Here is a 20,629-nt window from a genome sequence, read left to right on the forward strand (position 1 = left end):
TGAAAAGTTATTGGAAAATCTCTTAACAAGTTTGACGGTCATATTGTTCTACTTTAGCCATCTTATTTTCTTCACAAAATTCATTCTAATGTATTATTGATGTGAAATCTATGATAATTAAAACATTTGATGAAGATTGAAGGTAATTAAAACATCTACTTCTTATAATATTATAAAGAAAACTATTGAAAATACCTATTTCGTTAATCAAAAACACCTACTACATTAAGGAAAAATGGCTACTATATCTAATTCAAATAAATAATGAGAAAAAGGAAATTAAGCTTACTCTCGCTCAAGTTCATGATGTTATAGATATAAGGTTTAGCGCTTATTTTGACCTTTTAGGCAGGCATTTGAACTAGTTTAATATACATTTATACTAATTATAGTATGCATTTTTGTAATTGAAGTAGGTGCTTTTGCTTATAGATACTATAAAGAATCTTTGTGATAATATAGACTAAAACTGAACAAAAGTTAATAGATCAAATTGAAAAAGCGCGTGTTAGGTAAGGAAATAGAATTTGTGTATTTTTTTTTAATATTGAGTCGACCCAATATGAGAGAAGACCCTTTCAAAGTAGAATTAGTGTTGATTGATAGTTCATGTTAGGACTAATTAGTATTTGTGTCGATATTTAACACAAACTCGACCCATTTGTTAAACAAGTTGAAACACTCAAACCTAATCCAACCCATATACTTCATCATAGTTTCTTTTCAACACATCAATATAATTCAATCCCTTGTTCTCAAACACCTACAAATCTTATATACCCCTTTTCAAGTGGAGACTTCAACTCATGAAGAACATAAGCAAAAGCCTTAAATAGGTTATAGCCCGGTCATTTGATTAAAAAACCCTATTAATATCTGATTGTATGATATACATCACAAAAGAACCACAAAACCAAGTCAATTCAGCACAGATATAGAGATCATTATTCGGCCCACCCTATACAGACGTCCTAGATCCGTCAACCCAAAACGAAGAAGCAAAACAAACAATCCCTCTTTCCAAATCTGAATGTTTCTTGTATATGAGTGGTTCTGTTGTACTGGAACCATTTTGAGCCCTCACCAAATTCCCCAAAAAGGAACTTTTTTGCAATATTGATGCACTAATATGCTTTGTATATTACTATATATATCATAGTATTTGAAAACTATTCCTGTTATAAGTCCAACAACTTCACCTTTTTATGGTTTTTGCACCAACTCCTTAATAAATCTCATAAACCCTTCAAACTATATAAAACCTGCACTTTCCATATCAATCTCATTCAACAAAATCATTCGAAACATTCCAACGATCAATTTCGAAGAACATTAATCCCCTCAAACCGAAAAAAAAAATGTTCAAGAGATCATTGATGTCATTGTTCATCACGACGATCCTACTAGGAGCATTGCACACAGCAAAAGCTGTGGCTCCTAGTGAAGAACCCATCATCGAATTATACATGCACGACATTCTAGGAGGGAGTAGCCCAACAGCTCGGCCAATAACCGGTCTTCTCGGTAATATTTACAGTGGGCAAGTTCCCTTTGCTAGGCCACTTGGGTTTGTTGCCCCGAAAAATGGGGTGGCTATTCCTAACAGTGATGGGTCTATTCCGACTCTTGGCCTTAATGGCGTCCCGTTAGGAACAGGGTTAGCCGGAACATCCTTTGCAGGAAAGAACAACAACAATCAGAACCTCAACACAGCACAACTTTTGCCCGACGGTTTGGGCCTTGGATTCGGAACTATTACTGTTATTGATGATATTCTAACGACTTCTCCTGACTTGGGTTCACAGACAGTCGGAAAGGCTCAGGGTGTTTACGTTTCAAGTTCAGCTGCAGGTGCGACGCAGATGATGGCGTTTACTGCTATGCTTGAGGGCGGGGAATATGGGGACAGCATCAATTTCTACGGTATATACAAGATTGGAAGTGCTATGTCGATGTTGTCGGTCACAGGTGGCACCGGAAAGTTTAAGAATGCTTGTGGGTTTGCTGAGATTCGGCCATTGATACCAACCGGACAGCATCTTACAGACGGGGCATTGATGAGGATTATTGTTCATCTCAAGTACTAAGAAAAACGGGTTTATTTGTGCTTGATTATGTTTGTGTTCTGATCTCTAATTTTTTCTAAGGGTAAAAACAAAAGCCAAAGAAATTGTGTAATTTATTGTGTACTTATGTAACATCATACATCTATCAAATTTTCAAGTACCGATTATATTAGTAGTTAATATTTTTATTAACGGTTTAATGTTGGCCCAACCGAGACTACTAAGTCCAAAATTGGATCTGGGTCCGAGTCTGGGTCAAATAAAAAAAATAGGGTTTGGATCTGGGTCTAGCTGGACCCGACCTAGATCTGACCCATGCCCATCCCGAAGGAAAACGACAACAAATAAATCCTCAAATCTCAATTTCACAGTTTCACGAATACTATAGCGCGTTCATTTCCATAACCACGAAATTCATATGATCAGTCATAGTACAGATATGTACTCAAGAGCATACAAGAGTATTCGAGAGTTACACGACACAATAATGACACTGACATAACATAGCACCTGTACTTTTCTTTCCACATATTAGTTCATGCTACGAAGCACAATGATGTATGCACAATACAAACAGTCATAGATATAACATACTAAAGCTTACAGTCGATATATATTAAGGTAACAAACCAACCAGGCGGCGTGAATGACTAATGAGCTGCAACCGGCATCCCGCCACTCCCAGCCAAATGCTTGATGTACTCTTTTCTCGCTGGATGATCTTCTTGGGGTCGATTGTAGGGCGTCCAAACGGGTTCTCCTTTGAAAAGTCGCATCAACTGCATTTCGTGCATACTTTCATCAGAATAACATACACACATCAATCTCATAACCAGTCTTTAATATTCATAATCCTTCAACGGTAACAACAGAGTATACTCAATGGTGGCTAAACTATGCATATTGACATGAAAATACGATTCATAGCATATTACACTTGCCTTTACGTAATTAGTTGTATCGAGGGTGAACCTATGGTAAATTCCAGCGGGAAGAATAATAAGATCACCCTCTTTCACCAAGATCCGGATCCAACGATCTGCCTTGTCTCGCACATCAAAGTAGCCACTTCCCTCTAAGCAGTAGCGTATTTCTTCGTCTGCATGTATGTGTTCTGTGTATAACTTCTTCAGTTTTTGCTCACAATTCTCAACCTTTTCGGGGCACAAATCAAGAAGATCCTGCACATCAGAGTGTATCCCTTGAGCTTCTACCAAAAAACATCCGTTGATTTATCAAAAAAAGAAACATACTGAAGGCCTAAATAGCATAACTTTCATTTCAGTACGTAAAGTTTTGAAGTTCTAGTTCCGACCTCCTATTTTTCCCAAAACTCACCATGAGACGAACTCATATAATTAGCCCGTTTTTCTAATTGATCATGTCAAAATTATAAGTGATCACTTCGATAGACTAAATGTACATGGGTCAGTCCAATAGAGATAGTCTCGCCAGTCACCATGAGACCGTCTCATTTAAGAGCTTGTGAAGCACAAAATGTGATTCAATTTGAAACCTACAATCCTAAATAGTAATACACAAAAAGCAACAGCAAAAAGGATCAAGCACAATTCAAAGTTCTCTCTAACTCACCCACTTCCAAATTCTTCACTGTCGCATCATTTGCTAATCTCGTTGTGAATTGCAAATAAAAAAAGATATGATCAATTCGAATTTAAAAAGCAAATTATCCGGAGAATTGTGTTATGTTGTTCTTAACAATCAGCTACCATGGCATCTGAGCTCAATCATCCCATGACAAAATTGTTCATTCAAAAGTCTAATTATTGATATAAAGCTAACTTTTTTTTTTTCTTAAGCAGAAAGTTCAAAACTTACGAAGTAGTTATAACCCCTCTCTTCTCTAATCTTGTTCAATTCAGGGTCATTTTCATAGTTCTTGGCATCCAATTTCCAGTAAAGAACACCAATATCTGCAATTAATCCCATTCCATCATCAATAATCAATAATAAGTACAAATACACAAAACCCAGAAAAAGAAAGTAAAGAGAAAGGGGAATAGAATGAACATACCAGACAGGGTATCAAGGGACACATATTCTTTAGGAGTTCGATGATGAGGAAGCCTTGGATCTTCATTAGTTTCATCCATATACCAAGCCTTCAAGAAAATATCAAAATCCCTTAAATCAGACTATATAGAAGTATTATTAACGATCGTACGGCCTAACCTGTAATAGTATGTTGGGATCGCCATAAGAGAAGTGGGTAGTGATGATGATGAAGAAATCTAACCTGAATCGCCATGGTTTCTCAACAGAGCTTTGTAAAATTGGTGGAAAACTTGTATAATGCGCCACTTAAAAACATAAACAATAAATAACAAAAATTATAGAGTAAGACAAAAATAAGTGTGTGGAGAATGCTAGAATCAAGAAAAGGAAGTTTGTCAACTTCCAAATTTTGTTGCTCAAATAGTGCCCAGTGGAAGCCTGGTTTTCCCCAATTCAATTTTGTGGATAGAATGTTATGAAAAACATTATTCTTCCTCTAGACTCTGCCAATTATTACATCCGTTTTGAAATAATGCAACTGATAGTTACCATCGACAATAAATATAATATAATAGAGAAAGTATTAAATCTAAGCATTTATTATAAAAAACAATTGCTAAATACTATAAGTAACTAGTTAGATTTTGATGAAAATGACTAGTTTAAGTTCGAATTGATTTTTGATACCCCAAACTATCAATAACCAAATCCAACCTAATTAACTTATCTCTTATTTTGTTACAAATCGTTATTGTTATTAGACGCTTATTTTAAATTTTCTACCCTTTTAAATTATAATTGTAATATTCTCTCCTATTTATCATATATGTCTTATTTGACTTTGCACAATTTTTAAAAAGCCAAATGAGACCACATAGGTAAGAGATAAAGGGTATTGTTTTCAAATTTTAAGAGGAAAAGTGGGGTTATTATGAATAAAAGTGTAATATGAAGCAAGTTTTTTAAGGATAGATTGGTAAAATTAATTACCAAAAATAGAATTTGGAAATTTAAAGTGATTTAGCTAAAAAAGAAAATAAGACACATATATTGAATTGGAGGGAGGATTAGATAAAAACTACTTATTTGGACTAGTACTCCTGTATTTTTCTTAAATTAACCCTATAACCTTTATTATAACTAAATCTAATAAACACTCGCTCTTACCCATTCGCCTTAGTTCTAATCCAAATAAAACAAATCAGTTTTTAACCTTATGAAACCGAACAACGTCTTTAGCCACATTCACTCTAAAATAACTTGTAAATATCATAAATTTTTAAAAATTGCTCAAGGCCTTCAAAGAATTTATCAATTTTTACTCGTCCCGCCCGGCGACCCACCTAAAAGGGAGTCGGGTCTCATGGGTTCACAACCGACATCAATTTCCATCCTTTCCTAGTTAGTTGCCCAGTCCACAGTACTGAACTACTGGGTAGTCACTAGTAGTGGGTAGATAGAATCCCCAATTTTCTGGGCAAAAAATCCAGCATTACAAACCCTAAAAACTACAGATCCGGAAAGTATTGATCATATCTTTCTACCAACTCTTCAACTAACAAAAATTTTATTCATCTTTGATTGTTTATCTTCATCAAATTCAACCAAATTTGCACAAAATCCCCAAAAAATGCAGCAAAATCAACCATCATCTCCAACTCCAAGAGACAACAATTCCACCATATACTGCTTAGCAGCTTCCATTTTCTTCTCTCTCCTTTTCCTCCTTTCTCTCTCTTCTACGAACTATACAACAACACCCACTTCATCTTCTCCTGATACCCGTCTCTTTCCCAATACTCCCCATGTTCTTAACAACCCTAATTCACCCCCTCTTCCTTTTGTTCCTTCCATTGCTTACTTCATTACTGGATCTATTGGCGATGCTTCTAGAATCTTCCGTTTGCTTCTTTCTGTTTACCATCCTAAGAATTTTTACTTGCTTCACATTGACCGGTTTGCACCTCAAGCTGATCGTGATCGTTTGGCTATTAGGGTTAACTCTATGCCTGTTTTTAGAGCTGCCCGGAATGTTCATGTTATTGGTAAAGCTGATTTTGCTTACCCGAAAGGTTCTTCCCCTATATCTTCGTTGCTTAGGGGTGCGTCGATTTTGCTTCGATTGAATTCTAATTGGGATTGGTTCATCAATTTGTCTGCTAAAGATTATCCTCTTGTCACTCAAGATGGTACGCCTTTTGTTTTGATCATTATGAAGTTGATTTAGGGTTTTTGGGTTGTGGGTTCTCTGGGTATTGCTTTGATTTGCTGCATTGATGATTACTGCTTTGATTGTTAAAATTTGGTATGTTTTGTTGTGCAATGTGATATAAAATAGGTTTGCTAGGAGGGTTTCATTATGTTTTTGTTCAAATTTAACTGCTCATCTCATGAATCAGCCCTCAATACCTAAAGTTTGTGAATTTAAAAGCTACATTGGATGAATAGTGAGTTTAAATCATTTTAATGAATGAAATTTTTTTGTCAAAAGCTTCCTTCATATTTACTATGTTGAATTGGATTTGTCAAAAAACTACTTTATCACTAACTTAATTGCAAACATGATACATGACTATCAAAGTTTTTAAGCTTACGACCATAGTGCAAAAATGCGGTAATGGGCGTGATGTAGTTTTCATAGCGCCAAAATTGGCAAAAAGCACGAGATATCCCTTGGCCAAAAACGCTGTTTTCTAACACCTTTACAACATGGAAAATATCGGTTTGCTTTTTTGAAATCCTTTACAATGCGGCGGATGCAATGTAATTAATCATAGAAATCGTGTTGTGCTAGGCTGTCCACGTGTCGTATTGTGTCAAGTTGTATCGTGCCATGTCATGTCGTGCTTGCCACCCAAAATGAGGTAGTGTGTCGTGTTGGGTCACCCATGTATCATGCCTATTGCTCCTTGTGCCAAATCATGTTGTGTCGTATTGTGGGCCTCAAGCGGGTCGCTCCTGGGCTACTCTCATGCCAGCTCATCCCAGATCTCATCCATCTTTAAATGCGATGCCAGCTTGTTTTTACATTTTCCTTACAGACGATCATGAAACCATCCGCATTGGCCGCCAAATTCGTTCGTTTCACAACTGATACCACAACCTTAACCGAAACAGTATATTTGGGCTATGATGAGATAATATATAATATTTCTCATCTAATCAGTGTTCGATACTAAGTTTGTGGGATTTGTTCAATGTTAGCCGCTCATTTCATGAAACATGCCTGAAAAAACTCTAGTGAAAAGAGCGAGACATTTAGCTGCATATGTTTTCATGTCATATTGAAGTTGATTTTGTGACGTGTATCCTTCCATATTTTGATAAAAATTGCTGTATGGTCCTGCATGTCTAAAGTCCTCTAGTTCTGTTTGTTGTAACCTTGCCCTTATCTGTTCTTTTTTTTGGTACAGATTTGCTGCATATATTGTCGTATTTGCCCAAAGACCTAAATTTTGTGAATCATACCAGCTACATTGGGTGGAGAGAGTGAGTAATTTTCTCTTAACTTCATTTGATTGAATTCTTTGTTGCTTAGAAGTCTCACCTTCAGTAATTATGGTTTGCGCATCGAATTTTAGATCTCGAAGGATGAAACCTATTATTGTAGATCCTGGACTTTACCTTGCAGAAAAGACTGGGATGTTTTATGCTACACAAAAGCGAGACTTTCCTAATGCCTACCAGCTGTTCTCAGGTGAGCATATCATCTTGAATTTTTCAACTCTTGAAACTGTCAAATTGATATGTTTTATTCATATTACAGATCTTAGTCTATCATTCTCCTTTGCATACTTTTATTTACTTTTGTACGAGTAACTAATTTATGCCTCCTTCCAACTCATTTCTTAGGCGCTATAAAGGTTTGACATTCCTTTAGTCTCCTTCCATAAGAAAATCATCAGGGAAGGAAACTAGAGAGAGCAAATCACGATCATAGTTACAGATTCTGTGATGAAACTCAATTTTGATCCTTCATAGGAGTTGGAATTTTTTATTACTCTTAGTGCCATTATTTGGGAGCAGTTAACTTGACATTTTAAGCCAGAAAGTGGTGGCTTAGCTAGGATTTTAGGCCTCAAAAGTGAAAATAATGTGTGGCTTACAGGTTTGTGATCAAGGTGCCTTCTTGCTCCTATCTTGTTTGTACGTTAAGCCCTTTTAAGACTGCAGAGAGCTTTAGGTCCCGTTACATTTGTATTATAAGAGAGATTGAGGCCATGCTATAGACATGATCACTCTTTCCCACTATCAACTTTTCCTGTTTTCTCCCGGGATTCTGCTAATAGTCTAATGTGAGCTGCTTGTTAACAGCATCATCCTTGCTGCATACGTCAATTCAACCTGATAAGTTATGGCATGAGAACCCTTCACTACGGATCCAACTAAGCGTTATTTTGACATCGTGTTTTTTTGAACTAAGATTAATTTATTGATAAAAAAAGTCATACGGCATCTACATCAAAATAAACTAGTAAAATACATAAAGTTTGTGTTCAATTAAAATCTAAACTAACGAAACCACATTTGTTTTGCATGATATCTTACGCTTTTGCATATCCTCTTTTACATTATTGTTTGATATAACTTTCAAAGAGAGTGTTTTCCAGTGACACACATTTTTGTAGATGCGAGATTGATATTTTACACCGCAAAGATCATCAATAAATCAACTTTAACCATAAAATTAAAAAACATAATCAGATAATCTTGACCCCAAAGAGACTTAAAAAATCCAATAAATGAATAGAAAAAACTCATTACATGGGTACAATGACTTTCCAATGAAGAGAAAATGGAGTTTTATTATAAATACAAAAGAAACAAGATCTAAAATAGAGACAATAAGGAGCTTACTACCAACCAAAAGTTTGATGATAGCCCAAAAACGACAAATAAAATTAGAGCTTGAGAGAAAATAGAGAGCTTTGTTATAGAACAAATGAGAGAACTCATCCAAAAGACTTGCCCAATTTGAGAGAGCTCATTTACTCTTATCACTTTGCTTGATTTGGAATCTTGACTCGGCTGATAGCCTGATACGATAGATACAGCCTATTTTTTACTGTGACATCCACAAAATAATTCCTTAATAAACCCGAGAAGTGCAGATAAATTAGAAATCTTTTTCCCCGTTTCCCTCTCAGATTATGTAAAATTAGAGGAAAGTTATGCCGTCTAATATACAAAATCTTACATCATTGAATTGCCAGCTGATAATTGGTTTTCTCTTTGTGCAGGATCACCAACCTCTGTATTGAATCGGAAGTTTGTGGAGTTCTGTGTTCTGGGTTCAGATAATTTACCAAGAATTCTTCTGATGTACTTGGCAAATACCCCATCATCGCTTTTGAGCTACATACCAACCATCGTGTGCAATTCACCAGAGTTCAAAGAGAGTACTGTTAACCATAATTTACAGTATGCATCTTACTACACAACTTCAAATGAGAATCCCAGGTTCCTAAATGGCTCAGACTTCCAAGATATTTTACACAGTGGGTCGGCATTTGCCTCACAATTTCGTTTAAATGATCCAATACTAGATCGTATTGATAAAGAAATTCTGGGCAGGAGCCGTGGGAGTGTTGTGCCCGGTGGCTGGTGTGTTGGTGACACAAATAATACTTGTGCTGTATGGGGTGATGCGAACATCCTGAGACCTGGTCCTGGTGCCGAGAGACTTGAAAGACGCATGGTTGAGCTGCTTACAAATGGCGCATTCAGAACTCGACAGTGTCTGATTGAATAACTTATGCACTTCTAAATGTCTCTTAAATGACACGCAAAGGGAACCAGATATATTCAGCCTCCGACTTTGACTTGGAGCATTCTTTCCACGAATCATTTTAAAGCGCTGATGCTTGCAACATTGTCATATCATGATTTCTTAAGTGAGGTGTCCAAGCGTCCTGGGGTTTGATAGAATTGCTGTATTCATCTATAATTTCATCACAGCCTTAATCTGAATAGGACAGTTGGGTGTGTGGACGAAGTTGTAATTCCTCCGAGTCACTGATGTTAATCATTCTTGTCCATTCCGCGTGCCAATGTTCATGGAGGTCTCAGGGATGTAATTGTTTGTAATCTGGAGTCAAGCGGAAACTACTACAAGTGTAAGGTTATATACAATTGACCACGCTTAGTTCCGCATAGGCAGAGCCACTTGATATCTAGATCAAATGGCATGTTGTAGAGATACTGATAAATGATTATGTTGCATAGGGTGGACATCTCTTCTTTCGATCGTATTCTTGCGTCTACATTGAGCTAAAAACATTATTAAAGTGTATGTTGTTTTTGGATAAATATAGTTATTACATGATATTAGAGTATTATCATCTCTACTTTTGCAAGAAAGTGGGTGTGCTTTGGCTTGATAAATTTACACAATCCCATAAACAAAAGAGAACAAAAGATGATTAGTGATCCTTACTTAGTAGAGATCTTTGTACATTCCCACAGCACCACCGGTGGAACAATCATTAAAATGAGGATGCGCAAAAAATGAAAACTTAACTACAGTATACAAATCGACACTCGAATACATTGTAGTATATGTCTTATCTGTTTGCATGTAATACATCGGTACCTATAGAGAGGGCGGTATACAATTCCCTGTTTCGTGAGCCATAGGTGCATGCTATACGAAGTTTACAGTTACTTGGTTATTAAATACTGCAATACTTCCTATCCAAAATGGCACTTATAACTTGCGCGAACATTTTCAATCTGTGTGCTCGTAAAATCCAACTACTGTGTTGGGAGAAAGGAATTCCTGATCTAGACGAGATATTTTGAAACTTCTCCAATGAGGAGTGAATATTATCGAGAATTTTTCAGTTGAAAGCTCCTACTGCCTCCAATCTCTTTTATCAAACAGAACTAAAAGAATCCGAAGAATGTAGCTACGGCAAAAAGAAGAAACAAAACCCCTCCCAAGTAGCCAACCTACGATGAAATAGAGCGATCTCATTAAGCCATCAAAAACAATAGTTGTACAAATTACCAGCTGAAAGGGCGTAGACTTACCAGCTTTTCAGAAATGTACTTGGCAAGAAATGCTCCTCCAAGAACTGCAATGGATGTGGCAACTAGGTGTCCCATAATGGCTCCACTTGCCACGCCCCATGGTGACTGAAAGTCGACAAATAATGTATCATGGTTAAGATCATCAGTGCATTCTAGTAAATTCATGAATGGTAGTCGTACGATTTATACCTGTGCAGCACCAAGGGCAATGGTGGCAAGCATCGAGCGATCACCCCATTCCTTTAGATAAAGAAAATAAAAGGCGGAAAAGGTCAGGCATGCTTCGAAAAATTGAGATGATTCAAGCTAGAGGTGTTCATTCGGGTCATCGGGTTGATTTCAGGTCACATGTTTCGGGTCGGTTTAAAATCGAGGCTTGTGTCCATATTGATTTTTACATAATTTTAAACTCATTTTGAAGTGGAATTCGGTTACAGGGTCAGGTAAATATTGGGTTATCGGGTAAGTTTTGAACACCTCTAATTCAAGCATACATGTGAAATTAAAAATCTAAAATGCTCACTGCAAAGAACACAAGGCTGAATGACTTCCACAGAATTTCAAGAGGACTTGACAACCGTTTCGAAACCTGTACGTGCAAAACACAGGCAATTAGCAACTAATTCACTGCACCCAACCAAACAAAATAGCTGAAAGAACGTTGAAGTAAAAGATGGATGTTTGATTGGAAATAGTCGAAGATGGTGCTTATGAGAGATTTTGAGTGCCTACGCCTTACGGGTTAAGTCAAGATAGGCACTCAAAATAAGTGTAAAGTAATGCTTTGAGGCATGGAAATCGAAGCAGACGAAAATATTCGGGTAAACATAATGTGTTTGACCTTCTCCTTCACAAGCTCCTCCGCCTCAGTAAATTCACCGAGTTCGGAGCCATCCGTACTTTCGTCCTTATCATCTGATGGTAGGTCCCATGCATCCTTTATTGCCTTCAAGCCAAAGAATAGCAATAGAGTTACTGCTGCATATTCTCCAATAGGGAGGGCTGTGAAGAAATCCGTTTAGAATTAGCATAACTATCCCAACTGAAAAATCAAATAATAGATATTTGAAGAGTCAAATGTCAGTTTCTCACTGACCCATTTTTCACTACATAAAACAATTGTAGACATTCCTCATTGATAGTGAGTTTGTGTCCACTTACTTGTCTGAAATTGAGCAGGTACTGACTGAAATATCCGTCCAATAATGACAGAGAGGATCGTCATCAGCCCAAGGGCACCCATTGATCCCAACAACACCTGATTCATGAAACATGGATAGTAAGTTGTGACTTATGATATTGGATTTCCACCAACTGAAGGACATGCCACACAAAAAATTTCCATCACAGCTAATACGCTCGGAGATTTTCTTTTCTCAAGATTTATTGAGGGAACCAGAAGAAATATCCATTGGTGAGTGTAAATTTTTTTTTTTGGATGTTGAAAAGTATCAATATTTGGCACTTTATGGAATGATGGACATAAGTATGGGGTCAAAGATTTAGCACCAAGTCAGCTGGAGCGTTTAAGGATCTTACAGCAAGTATAACTGAATAAGAGTACATTCAAAGCTTGGAAAACAAAAGAAACAGCCGGAAGCAACAATGAAATACCGTGACCAAGACCCGACGGACCCAACCTGTTTTTCTAAAATTTGGTGAATTTTTGTCAATTTTATGTGATTTAATTTTGGTTATTTTTGTGTTTTATATTGCAAATGTATGACTTGAAATGCAGTCTTTGACCCAATATAATAATAAAATTTTAACGAAAAAAATTACATTGTATTTTTAGCTATTATATACTTTAGCAATTAGAATAAAATAATAATAAATCTATGACACACTGGCTCAGAACTTTCAAACAAGGAGTCTATTATGAAATATTATTATTACTTTTTGCAACATTTAGCTGATTAAATGATCTTTTCTTGGGGCGTGAAAGCCAATAATTTCTTGGAAAATTACTCCCAAGATCCTCCACAATTAATCTAACTCAAAATGACAACGGTGGACCCTCCAAAGTGCTCTAGATGTTACCTGAGAAGCATCTTTCTGTTACAGTAACAATTATCATCCCTGTATGATTTCTGAATGTTCGTAAGCAGTAACAAAGCACAGGAATCATTATCTCAAAAAAAAGCACAGGAATCATAGTGTAAAAATGCGGTAACAGTTATAACGGTGGTGTGGTAACGAGAGTGATGCGGTTATCATAACGCCTAAATAGCGGTCGAAATCATAAAATATTGTGAACACATTAAAAGCCATGTCGAGATAATGCCGAACATACCTAGAGGAAGCAGGGGGCAATTCTAAAATACAGTGCAGTTCTACACAAGTCTAAATAAATTACCTCGGTGCACAGGTTGCAGATTTTGAGATTATTATTCTATATTAAGTTGGAATGTCATCTACTGAGTCACGATTATGTATCAATATATATAAAGCATTAGATGCTCTGGCCCAAGATGAGCTTTTCAGAGATTTTTGGTTCAAAAGCCATACTGCCCATACATTAATCAAAATACGGAGAACCATTAGACCATATGATGACATTACACGAGGGCCGATTTTTTTAAGAATCCAACAAACACAAGAATGAAAACAGATATCGCACAGGAGAGGGAAAGGAGCATACCAGTCCTTTATCGAATTGCATGGCCAGGAGAGCAGCAATAAAAAATGTCTGGTCCAGGCACAGAACACAACTTAGTCAATCATCACAGTTGCAAAATGATTTGTCGAAAGCAATCAAAGTCATATATCAAAATGAAAATAAACCCAATTTTTCTCATAAATGTAATAAAGATTAAAAGAGCGACTTAATTTGAAGTTTGAACATAGGCCTTATTGTGGGACATAGTACCAAAAATTGATGGTACAACAGTCAAAATCCAAAAATGTCTTGATCACACAATTCTGTCTAAAGAAGCCAGCTTTCCTGGAACCTAGGTCATATCGGCTTCCATATCAAAGATATGGTACAAGGTTGCGCTTCCATCCCCTTGGGCCCACCTCCCGTCTACCATTCCCCTTACAAAACAAAAACGAAACCCAAAAAACAAGGATACTGCAATTGGAACATAGGTTCATTTGCTCTTTAATTTGAGGATGGTAGAACAAATTTTCAAGTTATTGGTAAGGAGCAAAATATACTCATAGAGTAAAGAAATAATTATCCAAATGGAGTTAAATTTTTAGACTCAAATGTGATTCAAACAACATGGTAGCCCAGAGATCAATATATACTTCTTAAAATGAACATATAAGAGTTTAGTACATAATTTATACCTTGTCCCCAATTTCTGAAACAAATATTAACGCAAATGCAGCAGTGAATCCAGTCTTTGCAATTGCCGCCAAGATTGTTGAAGGTCCTCCTTTCACAAACATAATAAGGGAAAATACTATAGAACACCCAAGTAATACCATGGCTATAGAGAGAGGATAAGGAATTCGATTAGGACGCTTCTCACTGTCAAAGAATTGAAATTCAAAATGAGTCAATATCATGCAAATACTGATTATGACAATAACTATCAATAGGAAAATGAGTAGAAGGGAGAAAAATAGATCCACTACGATCTTTCAAATTTAGTTTCGTGGAGTTGCAGTAGCCTTTTGCATACAAGAACGCAATACATCTTGAAATAAGATACAAATGCAATATTCAAAGCAAAAAAAAATCATGACATATGCAAAGGGGTCTTTTCGTAAATAAGGAAGGCTTGTATGAGACCGTATCACTGTGAGACAAGTCCATACAAAAAGCCCATTGCTAAAAAATCAATGAAATCCAAATTCACACTTATACAGGAAGCAGTTTTTTTAAATAGTTTGGCTGACCTAATTGAAGTCGTCTCATGGTGAAACGGCCTCAATAAAGAACTAGTGTTCGTAGGAATATCATAATATATGTGTTCGGGGTCACAACACATGTTTCTTGGACATGGATAACAAGTAATATCCAAGTATCAAAACTATTATTACAGCTAAAAAAATAAAAAGCACGGAAACACATGAGACAATCACATAGTAGAAGTATAAAATGACATTTATGCAACTCATGACTAGCTAGAATGTTGAAACAAAGTAACACATGTTTATGATAAACAGATTAAGTACAACATACTAGAAGCCTCGATTACAACATTTTAAAGTTCTGCTCACATTTGGGAGGAATCATTACTGGACGAGCCACTTGAAAATATATTTTCATTATTAAGCTCCTCTCTTCCATCATAATTGCTTGATCCAACACCAACATTTGAAGCCCAGGTTCGGACAGGTCTTGAGACTAATTTGCACTTCCTTGCATCATTTTGTCTTACTACAAAAATTAGTAAGATTCATCGTCATGTAACTGAATTTTAGTTATTTGATGGAAAAAATCAAAATCCAGGAAGTAATTTTGTGGAAAGAATGTCAATAGCAACAGGGGTTTCTCAGAGGATGATAAATGTCACATATGAAACTCAGCCAAAAATCAAAGGTGCACTACCGAGAACACAAGTAAAAGTAAGGATAAACAATAATCTCAACATTTCACAGTAGGAAGAAACAAAACTTTCAGACAATAGAGACAAAATTACAACTATATTACGACACCAAGTCACCAACAATGAGGATCAAGGGAAAAAAACATACAAGCTAAGTCTCTGAATAGGTCATCGTCCAAGCATGGATTCTGTTTTTATCATTTTAATAGTTTAAAGAGATTAAACATTCACCAAAGTTGCTTACAAGTAAAATCATTAATTTCTACATGATTTTGGCAACAGACATAAACAAGAAAGTATCGAAATAAATGAGCCAAAAAATGAACAGCATATATTGGTTCCATGATCACATGATAAAAATGTAAGCCAGGTTCAACTGTATAGTGTTTTTAGGCATTAGGAATCACAAATGTTCTTAAATGCCTCAGCTCTGTGGGAATTCCTGAAGCATTTACAAAAAATATTCCCAAAATATCACAAACGATACCACAGAATTTACCCTCTTCCTTTCCAATTAAGGTTGTGTTTGGGAACAGGTATTTCATTTCAAAATCTTAATGTTATTATGGAATCATAAATGAGAAATTTGAGAATGACAAGGTTTGGCGAGTCATTCTCAAATTCTTAACTTTAACTACTTTGAAAACAAAGATGAAGTTGACTCAAATCCAAATTTGAAGTTTTTTTATTTGCCAAACACTAAATTTGATCCAATACAAGATTTTGCAATTGAAATCATCATTCCCAAACATAGCATAAGAAAATTAGAAATTAGAATCGATAAATCAACTTCTAAGTGTTAATTAGTTCAAAGAATCCAATTGATTTGACAAAATAACCCAATTTAGCAGAGAAGCCTACTAACCTGCTAAGGTATCCACAGTAACTTCATTGATAATTGCCAAAGACCGAGTATCTGGCGGGTCTTTTAGGAGTAAACAACTGGTAATTTCTTGAAATTTCATGCCAGTAGAGTTCATTTGGTCTTAAAAGAAGAGCCATTGAAAACAACCTCTCATGAGGTTCATTTTAGACAATAAAGATGTTATTTTACTTATATTTCCCTTTGATGTTTCTTGATCAACAATAACAATGGCAAAACCTTAATCTCAAATTATAGGAGACTACATGAGCCAAAACAATTCAACATGAGAGATCGACGGTAATAATGCTTATACTTTGTTCATCCTCGCACCAATTTAACAACTAAGAAAATCAGATCCAATGATCATCCACACATATTCTCCTCCTCGAATTATCCGTATATGTTGTCATATCAAGAACTCAATTCTTCAAGTCATTCTTGACTCCATATCTTTGACCTGCCTATTTCTATTCTAAACCCCGCAAAGCTCTAACCTTCCACTACTCTAGCTCTTGTAACGTGTGCACTTTATGTCTTCTTTGCACATGGCTAAACTGAAAACACTTTTCTCTACTCTTGTCTTCAATAATTACGACTCTAAAATACTTACATATATCTTCATTTCGAATTTTATTCTATAGAGTATATCCAATAGTCCACCATAGCATATGCATATATGCATCTAAGTTCTGCAAAACCTTGCATTTTGACCCAACCCATGTAGTAGTGTTAGAAAGCACTCCAGCAAAAAATTCCCCATAACTTATTGGAATATTTTGATCGCACAATATTCCAGTCTCACCTCCGCTCTCACCTAATCCTATGAGTGAAATCTTTTGAATGATTCTGCTATAGAGGAAAATGGATTTTAGGCACTTGAAACCGTCCTATGTATCAACACATTAACTTAGATCATTCGTGTTAAAAAAAGATTTCATATACTTTAATTTACTCTGACTTAGCTCAACCCTAACATAAACTCCCGCCACCGCATCTCAATTTTAGTATTGACACCATTGATAGTTTCAGCCACTAATATGATGTCATCCGCGAACAACATGCACCAAATCGCCATGTCACTTCTCCCTCATTATTGAGAATTTTTTGATTGCTCCTTCACTAAAATTTTATCATGGTTGCATATACAACCACTCGTACTAGGTCTGGTCACATAAGAATCAACAGTACGATGAGAAATTGCTGAAACAGAGTTTTGTTACTCATTATAAGCTGAGGCAAAGTACAATGTACTGTATACGTATATAAAGACAGGTGTTTCTCTATTTTGGAAAGACCTGGGAAGAAACTTCGATAAGGAAGAAAGTGACTAGGTCTAAAGAAATGAGTGTACATCTCCAATTGGAAACTCTATTGAGTGCCAGCCCTAGTCTGAGAGCTTTGCAGTAAGAATTACCAATCATTAGGGAGATGTTTTAAAGAACCTAATACCTAATTCATAAATTCGGTCTTATCAACGAAAAATGTCTCAAATTTGTGACCAAGAATGAACAAAAAGGGGTGCTAATATAAACAGCAGCAAAGATGCTTCAACGAGAATGAACATCCATATCAAGTAAATAGTAACCAATGCATTTTGACAAACACCAATCTTTATATCGAAAGAATTCTTTTTTTCTAGCACATTGATTGATTAGTGTCTCATTTGATTGATTAGTGTCTCAACATCATCATACTAAGTCTATCCCGTATATAACTTATGCTCAGAATACGGCACACCATACCCTTATCATAGGAGGCCAGGAGGCTCCGGAACAGCATAACTGCATAGGCAAGACAAGTACAAAGACAAACCAAAAAAAAAATATCAATCATAAAGGCACAAAAAAACAAACAAAGATAACTAACAATGGTCTAGGGCACGAATTCTGGCATCTACAACTTGTTTTATCCCAAGTGTCCAAAAGATCCAAATCATAAAAAGCTCTACTTTTTATTCAACCAACCTTTTAAAAAGCCTAAAAGTAATATCCTACAAAAAGTTCAATTTGCCAGATATAGTTTTCTTTGCCAGATTACATGAGATGAAAAAAATAAACCAACTCCATCCAGAAGAGTATTGTTATGTACAATCAACTAGTCAACTAACTAATTTTCTTCAACAGCTTCACCTAATGTGCCTTCATTTCAATAGGGGCAAAGATCTATAGTTATTTGGTTTCAGATTACGGTGAACTATGGTTAAATGACGATGTTTGCCATCAAGGGTTGATCCAAAGGAACCAAATTGAGTACATCCAACCCTCAAACTCCCCATTTGGAAACCACTTAATGGCAACAGCTTCACCTAATTTTATAGTTTAAGGTGATACATTATTCACCAACCCAACACATCAGAACCCCTATTCAATCATCAATTACACTTTTTTGGTAAGACTTATTTTCCTTGCAACAACGGAAAAAAAGGGAAGGGGTTCAATAATACTAAGAAACCCAATTCTCACAATAACAATATCAAGACTAATTCAAAAAGTTCCCACAAATAATTTAAAACCATCAAATTCAAATGAAATAAGTATATTAACTCAAAGAGATTTAAGAAAATTACATGAAAGAGAATAATCGCATCTGGGTATAATTGGATATGACCGAATAGAGCTTGGGACTGCTAACAGTGGAAGTAATCTCCCACTATTGACAAAATTTTGAGGAATTTGAGGAGTTTTACCCACAAATTGGTGCTTAACTACCATCTTTGAATTGCTTCAGTATTTCCTGCTTTTCGAAATAGTTGGTTCAAGAATTAATTGTTCATAATGAGTAATAGACACTTTAACGAAATTAGGTTTAGGGTTGTGAGTCAAATTATGATCAAAGTAGGGATTGGATAATGATAAATTTGATGATGATGATGAATTGATGATGATGAAGATTTGATGGAGTGAGTCCGTCACACTTCCTCTTTCCAGTTTGGGATTGAGTATTGTGAAGAGGGATGCGTATGTGCTTGCCACGTGTATATATAAGATATAAAGAACTTAATTGGTTGCAGTTACATTTCTCAAAACGGTCCATCACACGCATTTTGGTTGGATTTTGATTTTAGTCATAGTCGGTTTCGAGTTATGTTAGTTTGGAGTCGGGTCGATCCACATATCATAATTTTTTCAAAAATAAATAATACAATCCTTGAATATTTAATTTGTATTGATTAACAATGAGAGATAACACATCTATTTATATAAGAGACTAGGATTAAAATAAAGAAACAAAATATTAATCTAAACCTAAATAATAAGAAACAAAATAATCTTAATATACTAAATATTAAAAAATCTTAACTTCCTAAAACATAATATTCTAAAATAATATCTTTATTTTATTTATTTAATTCTGCATTCTATTTTCTTACACTCCCCCTCAAGTTAGGTCTCGGATCACCGAACCGAACTTGCACAATAATTTTCAAGTCTTCGAATCCAATTGCCTTTAACAGAAAATCCGCTAGTTGATCTTTTTTTTTAACAAGAAAATTTTGATAATCTTTTCTGCAAAATTTTCATAATTGATTTTCGACTTTTCGGATTTAGATATAAGGTAAAGAAATAAATTGAGTTGGTTTATTTTATTATTTGGGTGAAGGTTAGAAAACTGATACGGGTAAGAATTTAATGAACGGTTTGGATAGGGATTTGGGTAAGGTTAGTGGAAAAAGGGTTATACAGAAAGTATTTTTCATATACACTAATTTTCTTTCCTGTCTCCTTTTTCTCTTTTTTCTTGGTTGTTTTAATTTCTTTGTTACCTGCTACCTTCTCAACTTCTTTATTACATGTTTCCTTTTATCTCGCTTTCCTCCACTATTTTAAATGGACTACCATTGTAAGCTTCGGTGGCCACTACAATTGTGGTTGCCGGAGCTATTCCAAAAATGCTCAAGTTTATCTTGCCTTCGGTGTCTCTTATATTTCTCCCCTTCGCGACATCACGTTGGATGGGTTCATTCACAAGAGGTAGCGAAATTGGCCTGTATAGAGTACGAATCCAAGTCCATAATTCATGGGCAGTAGTAGTGAATGAAATAACGAGGTCGATAATGTCGGAGTTAATACATGCGAGAATCCATGACATAACCCTGCTATCATATTGTTTCCATTGTGGAGTTATGGTCGTTGGGGGAATGGCAGTGA

The 20,629-nt window shown here is 35.7% G+C and overlaps 4 protein-coding genes across 6 annotated transcripts; 2 read left to right on the plus strand and 2 right to left on the minus strand.

Annotated features, from left to right (window-relative positions):
• Positions 1 to 1,230: 1,230 nt before the first annotated feature.
• Positions 1,231 to 2,241, plus strand: LOC130825756 (dirigent protein 18-like). Its single transcript, XM_057691151.1, has one exon. It carries the CDS (start codon positions 1,359 to 1,361, stop codon positions 2,085 to 2,087), a length of 729 nt encoding a protein of 242 aa, XP_057547134.1. The 5' UTR covers positions 1,231 to 1,358; the 3' UTR covers positions 2,088 to 2,241.
• Positions 2,242 to 2,402: 161 nt separating this feature from the next.
• On the minus strand, positions 2,403 to 4,654 carry LOC130825757 (acireductone dioxygenase 1). The gene is made up of 5 exons (XM_057691152.1): positions 4,324 to 4,654; positions 4,102 to 4,189; positions 3,906 to 4,000; positions 3,008 to 3,247; positions 2,403 to 2,845 (listed from the first exon to the last, which is right to left on the minus strand). The coding sequence occupies exons 1-5, from the start codon at positions 4,333 to 4,335 to the stop codon at positions 2,717 to 2,719; spliced, it is 564 nt and encodes a 187-aa protein (XP_057547135.1). The 5' UTR covers positions 4,336 to 4,654; the 3' UTR covers positions 2,403 to 2,716.
• Positions 4,655 to 5,466: 812 nt separating this feature from the next.
• LOC130825754 (beta-glucuronosyltransferase GlcAT14A) lies at positions 5,467 to 10,420 on the plus strand. The gene is made up of 4 exons (XM_057691147.1): positions 5,467 to 6,271; positions 7,496 to 7,571; positions 7,664 to 7,779; positions 9,323 to 10,420. The coding sequence occupies exons 1-4, from the start codon at positions 5,713 to 5,715 to the stop codon at positions 9,832 to 9,834; spliced, it is 1,263 nt and encodes a 420-aa protein (XP_057547130.1). The 5' UTR covers positions 5,467 to 5,712; the 3' UTR covers positions 9,835 to 10,420.
• Positions 10,421 to 10,480: 60 nt separating this feature from the next.
• Positions 10,481 to 19,530, minus strand: LOC130825755 (protein PAM71-homolog, chloroplastic). Of its 3 annotated transcripts, XM_057691148.1 has the most exons (11): positions 19,048 to 19,438; positions 18,224 to 18,262; positions 15,288 to 15,447; positions 14,409 to 14,592; positions 13,756 to 13,803; positions 12,276 to 12,372; positions 11,956 to 12,116; positions 11,638 to 11,703; positions 11,304 to 11,354; positions 11,115 to 11,219; positions 10,620 to 11,033 (listed from the first exon to the last, which is right to left on the minus strand). In XM_057691148.1, exons 1-11 carry the CDS (start codon positions 19,190 to 19,192, stop codon positions 10,968 to 10,970), a joined length of 1,122 nt encoding a protein of 373 aa, XP_057547131.1. In that variant the 5' UTR covers positions 19,193 to 19,438; the 3' UTR covers positions 10,620 to 10,967. The 3 variants fall into 3 exon arrangements, with proteins under 3 accessions (XP_057547132.1, XP_057547131.1, XP_057547133.1); XM_057691149.1 differs by lacking the exon at positions 18,224 to 18,262 and having other exon boundaries at positions 10,481 to 11,033; positions 19,048 to 19,530; XM_057691150.1 differs by lacking the exons at positions 18,224 to 18,262; positions 19,048 to 19,438 and adding an exon at positions 16,482 to 18,156.
• Between the last annotated feature and the right edge of the window lie 1,099 nt (positions 19,531 to 20,629).

This window comes from Amaranthus tricolor, chromosome 10 (assembly GCF_026212465.1).
Source record: "Amaranthus tricolor cultivar Red isolate AtriRed21 chromosome 10, ASM2621246v1, whole genome shotgun sequence".
NCBI classification, from domain to species: Eukaryota; Viridiplantae; Streptophyta; class Magnoliopsida; order Caryophyllales; family Amaranthaceae; genus Amaranthus; species Amaranthus tricolor.